This window comes from Cricetulus griseus, assembly GCF_003668045.3.
Source record: "Cricetulus griseus strain 17A/GY chromosome 1 unlocalized genomic scaffold, alternate assembly CriGri-PICRH-1.0 chr1_0, whole genome shotgun sequence".
NCBI classification, from domain to species: Eukaryota; Metazoa; Chordata; class Mammalia; order Rodentia; family Cricetidae; genus Cricetulus; species Cricetulus griseus.
In genome coordinates, this window is record NW_023276806.1 from 183,464,993 (window position 1) to 183,472,602 (window position 7,610).

At 40.0% G+C, this 7,610-nt stretch overlaps 1 protein-coding gene across 2 annotated transcripts; it reads left to right on the plus strand.

The window, feature by feature from the left end:
- The first annotated feature begins 2,290 nt into the window (after positions 1-2,290).
- Positions 2,291-6,699, plus strand: Mterf1 (mitochondrial transcription termination factor 1). Of its 2 annotated transcripts, none has more exons than XM_027391589.2 (2): positions 2,291-3,054; positions 5,446-6,699. In XM_027391589.2, exon 2 carries the CDS (start codon positions 5,477-5,479, stop codon positions 6,611-6,613), a length of 1,137 nt encoding a protein of 378 aa, XP_027247390.1. In that variant the 5' UTR covers positions 2,291-3,054; positions 5,446-5,476; the 3' UTR covers positions 6,614-6,699. The 2 variants fall into 2 exon arrangements, with proteins under 2 accessions (XP_027247390.1, XP_027247391.1); XM_027391590.2 differs by having other exon boundaries at positions 2,291-2,574.
- The last annotated feature ends 911 nt before the right edge of the window (positions 6,700-7,610 follow it).

Sequence of the window (7,610 nt, forward strand, 5' to 3'; positions counted from 1 at the left end):
AATCCTAGAGTCTGTGGATGGTGTTATTTTAACAGAGTGTACTCTTACTAGAATGGAGAGCTAATTCCTTTCTGACTGTAATTGGGTTTTTTGAGACTCAAACACAAGAGTAAAGGACTGTGAACTTCCCAAGGAAAAGTTAGTCATGGAGGCATATCAGGCAAAACAGTTATTATTAATCATTACTATTTTATAATTATTATTAATATTTGGTTATAAGAGGGAAGAGACAATTCTGAAGATAACATAAACTTAATATTTGAACTTCACATCCAACCTATTCTGGAGTATTTCAAGTCTAGTTTTAGGGAGGGATTGACCTTGATGTAGACTTCTGTACTCTCCTCTTTCCAAATGACATCATCTAAAATCATAAGCATCATCACATAATACCATCCTTTCAGAAAAGAGACATAAAAGAGAGACACTTGTGTAGTAACACAACTTTGACACAAAGTTGATTTAATCATCATGAAGAACTCAAAAAGATGAGAACTCCAGAACAATGCCTTGAAAAAGCTCTACCACACTGCTTTTAATTGTTGTTTCCTTTTCTCTTTCTTCTTTCTAAGAAAAGCTGATTGTTATTTTTAATCAACAGTCATTCTTAAACATGAACCTGCATGTATACACAATATTATATGCACACATCACAGTTTCTAATGTTTTTAAAATAAAGTTTAAGCACACAACATACATCCTTTCAAAAAAAGTCAAAATGCAAACTTTAAACAAAAGTCATACTAATTTTTAAAAGTTTGTGTTGGGTACCATTTGTACAACACAGTTAATTTAAACATTTCATTTGGCTGGACACATGTAGAAAATAAATATACGAGGGTTTTAAATAGTAGAAGAGGCAATTTTGCCATGCTAAAGAAACAATACTAAATATTAGCTTTCCAAAAAAAATCCACATTTACAAATATTTAGTTCAAGTCAGATCTCTACTTTTCTCAGTAGAGATCTCAACACAATGCATAATAAACTGTCTTAGGTGGCCTGTTTTGAGAGGAAAAAATCCCTTTCAAGTATAACATTACTGATTGTGGCACATAAAAGCAGCCTTAAGAACAAGAACATGATTTAAAGTAGAAAGAGGAACAGAGCAAAGAAACCAAAACAAGAATAAGGAGATTTAGTGGCAATCACTGAAGACTGCCTTCACTGAAGAACACGATGCTGCATGTTCATGCAGCAAGGGCCTGGGTCTCAGCTCTTACTGAAGCATGGACCTAATTTGCTTGGAGGTAGTCTCATCATTCAAATGTTTTGTTTGTATACCTGAGAGCACTGAGAAGACCTTCTACATTATTAGGAGGCTGGTCCTTAGGAACTTTGATTCAACCTTTCATACCAATTTTGGAAGTTTTGCAAATGCTCCCACTGGATGCATGCGGTCAGAGTATTATGACACTTAAGCATTACCCTCAAGCAGAACTAGAGTGTCTCATCGTTGTTAAATCTGCTTCTGTATTCCGCTGTCTCCAGCATGATTCTGCATGCACTTGCCATGGTGCTTAAACAATCCCTGGCGTTTTCTATTGGTAAATATTATTGTCTGACACAAATTTTGTTGCCTCATCACTTTAGGTTTTCAGCATCAGGGTGGCCTCAATTGATTATCTTACTTCCTTTGCTCCGTCTGCTGGGACATTGTTAATCCTTTTCTTATTTGTGCCTCACCTTTCACTCCTTTGATCTTCCTATTCTCCAAACTCTCCACTACCTCAATATCTACACTTTTCCTCAATGGCATCATTTGCACAGGGACTTCAGCTTGCTTGTTCTGGTGTTGGAAAACAACAACAACAACAACAATAAAACTGCGCGGAACATGCATGCAGAGCAAAGAACACTCAGGCAGAAGTGAGACCACTGGCAGTTTCACTTGACAGGTAAACTAATCCGTAATTTAGATTCCCAAAGAGAAATCGTTTATTCTTATAAACACCAAACCCAAACGGAAACAATGCAGAAGAAATCAACGGTCTATAAAGCAACCTAAGAAGCAGCTTGAGATACAAAGAGAAAAACTCTTGCTTGGTACCGACAGGATGCCAGCCCCAGCCAGGGTGAAGCCGCGGCGCCACCCTGCGGTCCAAACCAGCCCCTTAGGCAGGTGCTCCCATCGCGGTCTCTTGCCGCCCCCTGCTGGGCTATAGCGGTCAAATGAGCCAGGAGGTGGGTACGCCGCCCGGGGAAGCGTGGTCCGATGACGTCATCACCGCGCGCAGCCGGAGGCCGAAATTTAGCGTTTACTTCCGCCCTCCTACCCTTGGTGGGCCTGCGGAAGCGGAAGTAGATAGTGTCTGCCGGGAACTTTGCACCGAGCGTGAGTCCGGTGTGTGGTTGCTGAGAGAGATGCTGGGCGCGCTGCGGGGTTTCTAAGCGGGTCTGTGCTGTGCATCCTTGCGCTGGAGGACGGACAGCCTGCGGGGAGGACTCACCGAGTCTCTGCACTCGAGAGAATGAAGGAGCTGAGATCGTGTCAGAGTTTGCGAGTTCAGGGACCGCGCCCCGCCTTTTCGTTGGTGTGAAGGTCGGGGATTAGGAAGAAAATGTTTGAGAAACGTGAGTTGTGGTGTTAACAACCCACTGCGATTCCGCTGCCTTTCCCCCAGATTGCACGGAGCTGGGCCTTTCGTTGATGTTTTCTTTTCGTCGACTGAGAAATGTTTTGTTTTGTGCGTCTCCCCCTCGATCTCCTTATTTTCTGCCTCGCTGGCGATATTTTGCCTTTTCTTTTCCGGATTGGAGCCGCGATGGTGGACACATCTCCTCCTTACCTTTTCTGGAGAGATCGAGATCCAGAGTCTTCCGTCTTAAGACAAATAACGATGTGGAGATGTAGTTCTGTAACAATCTCTACATTTAAATGCTGTGTCGAAAGATCAGCCGGATTTCGGTACCCCACTGCCAGTGGTTAGTGTTTTCTTTCACAGCCCATTCATTAGCTGTCCATCTGTGGGGCAGAAGGAAACGTAAATCCTCCTCCTTAGACATCACTCAGTCACCGAGATTTTACTGATGTTTACCACATTTAACATTAATGTAAGTGAAACTCAGAAGAGGTGTGTGTGTGTGTGTGTGTGTGTGTGTGTGTGTGTGTGATATCAAAGTATAAAGTACTGCTGTGTGGGGAGGGATCTAACAAGAAGGGGACAGGGCAATAAGAGAATTATGAGGAAAAACAATAGGACATGTTTCTAATGTAGAATTTAGATTTACATAAGTTGTATATCTGTATGCATGTGTGTCACATGGAGGTAAAAAAGGAACTTTGGGAGGAGGAAGAGGACCAGTGGTGTGGTATAATGGATAATGAGGGGATAGTATAAGAAAAGTACACACACACACACACATATGTATCAAATATATCTAATGAAATCCATTATTATGTCAACTAAAAATAATGAAAAGGCAGGAAAGACAAAGAGATTACAATGGTCTGGGGAGTTCAGAGCAAGATTGCTTTGTTACTGTTTTTGAGTGATGCTGAATGTACAGTTTGATGATTGTAGGGGTAAGAAAGAGGAAGTAAGTAAGAAAGAGGAAGATAAGCACCCTCATGGTGCTTATCTCAAATGACATTAATGAGGGAGAGTTTGGGGCTGCATCGATGCTCAGTTCAGTCTTGGGCATGTTGATTTGCTTAGAAGGTATTTGCTAGAGGATAAGTTATCTAAAGAGAAACAAAATCTACTTTGATAGATCTAACAGAAACCCTAACAGATTTGAAACCCTCACAGAATTTTTACCCTTTTGTTAGAAGTCTTGGCATACCTTTTAATTTTTGGTTTATCTGTATTATAATTTCTCCTGAATATTCTGTTGCATATTTATCTGTTTACAATGGTGCTAATAATCTGAAGAGAATTCACTAGAAGTAGAAAATTTTATAGGACAAGACAAGTATAGTTTAAGAATTATGCTGTTTTTTTTCTCTGTATATCCTGTTGGATTGTTTTGCACTGTTATTTATAAAGCTCTTGATAAAACTTGTCTGATTGTAAGCTGATAGTGTTCAGTCCAGTTCTCCAGCAGAGGTCACCCATGAGTGTCTGGAAGGGAAAAGGTTGAGTCATACAAGTTAGATAGAGCGTTCATTCTTTTTTTTTTTTTTATGACTTGAGAATTTTGATCATATTCACCCCCTTCTCAGACTCCTCCTAGATCCATATCCCATTCCATAACCATTCAACTTTGTGTTCTCTGTCTGTCTCTCTTTCTCTGTCTCTCTCTGTCTGTGTCTGTCTGTCTGTCTCTCTCTCCATTGAGTTCAATTAGTGTCACGTATATTTCTTTGGGTATACGGCCACCATTGGAGTGTTTGACCTACTAGGAGCCACTCTTGAATGAGAAAAAGAAATAAAAGGAGGATATGACTGCTCCAAGGTATGGTAGAGAAGAAGGGTTATTGTAGGTATGAGGTTGAAAAAGGCAGAGGCACGTGGAAAGGTTCAGGGTGGACATGACTAGCAGACTGAGCTGGGTTATGTGAGGAGAGGAGGAAGGGAGAGGATAGAGGGGAACCATAGTGAAAATAGATGTAACAGGTAGGGACTGAGGGATGCCGGGAGAACCTGGCAGTCATGTCAGTTTTGATATGTTAAATAGGCACCTCGGTTAGCCATTTATCCCAGATTTAAAATCAGGCAACCCTTAAACTAGAAAACCAATTCCTCCTTCTCCTTTTTGGTGTTGGGGATTGAACTCATGCATGCTAAGCAGGTGCTGTTGCACTGATGTACCTAACCCTGAACACTCCATCCACTCTGTATAATTTTGAAGAGGGACATTAACTTAGAAATACTGCATTGCAATCAAGGAAACAATTTGGTAAACTGAGGTAGAGATTAATGTTAGCAGTTGTTGTCCAGAGATGTGAATAAGCTAAGAATCAATGTGATCCATTTAATGGGTACCATAAATCTAGAAGAAGACTGGAACGATGGAAATTAGACAGTCTGAAGTATTGTTTTCAGGCCTATATTCAGGGTTTGAAATCAAGGTGACCAGAAGCAAAGAAGTCTAGTGTTGTGGTCAAGGTCAGGTCAGACATCTGACAGGCTGAAAGGCAAGATGATAGTGAAAATGCCATTTATTAGGAACAAACCAAGATGTAGAAACCAGAAAAAGAGATGGGGGGAGAACTGATTCTGGATAGGAAAACAGGCACAGTGAAGTAAAGAAGAACAGTAAAAGGACAGGGCAGTTGTGAGCAGCACTGGTGTGTATTGGGAGCTGTAGAGCCCTGTGTCCATAGGTATCCAGCAGAAGCAGTGAGGCACAGCATGCGTGCAGAACCAGGAACATGGAAGGAGTAGGTGTTTTCTTCTGGAAAGGCCTGTTGCACTTAAAGGATCATAATATTATCATCAGCTGTTTAACACAGGCATTCATTTAATATTATATGTTAACATTATATGTTACTTTACACAGCATTTGAAAACCTTTGGTCTACCTGGTGATTATGGCATCAAGAAATGGCTGGTGTATGGGAAGGAACTTCCTCTTTGGTTCGAGAGGTTGGATGATCGAATATTCAGCAGAAATTTTCCTGAAATCAATTTCATTGAGGCCTTTTAGTGTGAAATGTTACAGTCACAGAGAGCCTTTGGAGAACGAGGACCTACTGAGCAACTTACTCACCATGGGAGTTGATGTTGACATGGCAAGGAGACGACAGCCTGGAGTTTTTAACAGGATGGCTACAAATGAGCAGGAACTGAAAGTATTCCTTCTATCCAAAGGAGCCAGTGACAAAATGATTGGTAATATCATATCAAGATACCCACGAGCCATAACACGAAATTCTGAAGGTCTTTCAAAACGGTGGGATCTGTGGAGAAAGATTATGGCATCAGACATTGAAATTATAAATATTTTGGAACGTTCTCCTGAATCCTTTTTTCGGTCTAATAACAACCTAAACTTGGAGAATAATATAGAGTTCCTCTGCTCTGTGGGATTGACTAACGAAAGCCTCTGCAGACTGTTGACCAGTGCTCCTAGAACCTTCTCCAATAGCCTGAATTTGAATAAACAGATGGTTGAGTTTTTGCAGGAGACTAGTATGGCCTTAGGTCACAATGATCCCAGAGCTTTTGTCAGGAATATACTTTCTAAAAATCCTTCCATCTTGATTCAGAGCACCAAACGGGTAAAAGCTAACATTGACTTTTTACAGTCAACATTCAACTTAAACAAGGAGGACCTGCTGCTTCTGATATGTGGCCCAGGAGCTAGAATCCTAGATCTTTCCAATGACTGTACCAAAAGAAACTACACTAATATCCGGGAGAAACTGCTCTCTCTTGGATGCACTGATGAGGAGGTACAGAAGTTTGTCCTAAGCTATCTGAACGTGATCTTCTTGTCAGAGAAAAAGTTTAATGGTAAAATAGACTGCCTCTTAGAAGAAAAAGTCAGTATTTCACAAATAATTGAAAGTCCTAGAGTTTTGGATGTAAGCATAAATACTTTAAAAACTCGAATGAAAGAGTTGGTATATGCTGGGTATGACTTGAGTTCATCAAACATTGCTCTCCTGTCCTGGAGTCAGAAAAGATATGAAGCCAAATTGAAAAGATTAAATGAACAGTGTTAGAGGAGTCTTATTTCCAGTTTGAACAGTTCGAAATGAAAGTTTTGTTTATTTTTTTAATAAATATTTAAGAAATGTTTAGGATTACATTCATTTGTATTGTGTTTTGTGTGTAAGCGTATATTTCTTGGGTGTGTGTGAGTGTGTGTGCATGTGCATATGTTCACGTGTGTGTGCATTCCGTGGTACATGTAGATGTTGGGACCATATTTTAGGAGTTGTTCCTCTTTCTGCTGTGTGGGTCCCAAAGACAAACTTTGTCATCAGGCTTGGAGGCCCACGAATTTTGATTTTTATCACAGATACATGTATAGTAATTCTGTGGATACTTTATTTTATAGGTCATAAGAAATCATAGTTAGTACATTGCAGATGTATTAAATTAAAATGTGGTTCAGAATTTTAGCACTTGGAAGGCTGAGGCAGGAGTAATGTGAATTTGAGACCAACCTTCTTTATAATCTTGAGACTACCTTAAAATGTTTATGTTAAAAGTCTTAAGAAAGAGAGAGATGATCCTGGATTATTTGGGTGGTCATTAGGTCATTTAATCATAAGGCCATTAAAAATGGAAGAAGAGATAGAGAACTTAAGTCAGATGCCATTGACACCCAGAGTATGTATCAATGATACGAGGAATAAATTTTAATTTGTCATAAAAAAAAAAAGAAAGAAAGACGTGTCTGCATGGCTGGAAAGAGCACTGGCTGTTTTTCCAAAGTTCTGAGTTCAATTCCTAGCAACCACATAGTGGCTCACAACCATCTATAAGAGGATGTAATGCCCTCTTCTGGCCTGCAGGTGTACATGCATAGCCAGGCAGCACTCATAGATTTTTAAAAAAGAAAGACTTGTCTGCTGTTTTTGTCTTGTATAGAGGAAAGTAGCCACAGGTAAGGAATGTAGGTGACTTAGGCACAGTTATATTCTCCTTTAGAGATGGCACAAATGCATTAAATTAAATCCCAAGAAAGAAGAAAAGACTTGATAATATTGTCTT

What these genes read in the sequence shown, in the direction of transcription:
- Mterf1 (XM_027391589.2), top strand. Translation starts at nt 5,477, where the DNA reads ATGGCATCAAGAAATGGCTGGTGTATGGGAAGGAACTTCCTCTTTGGT.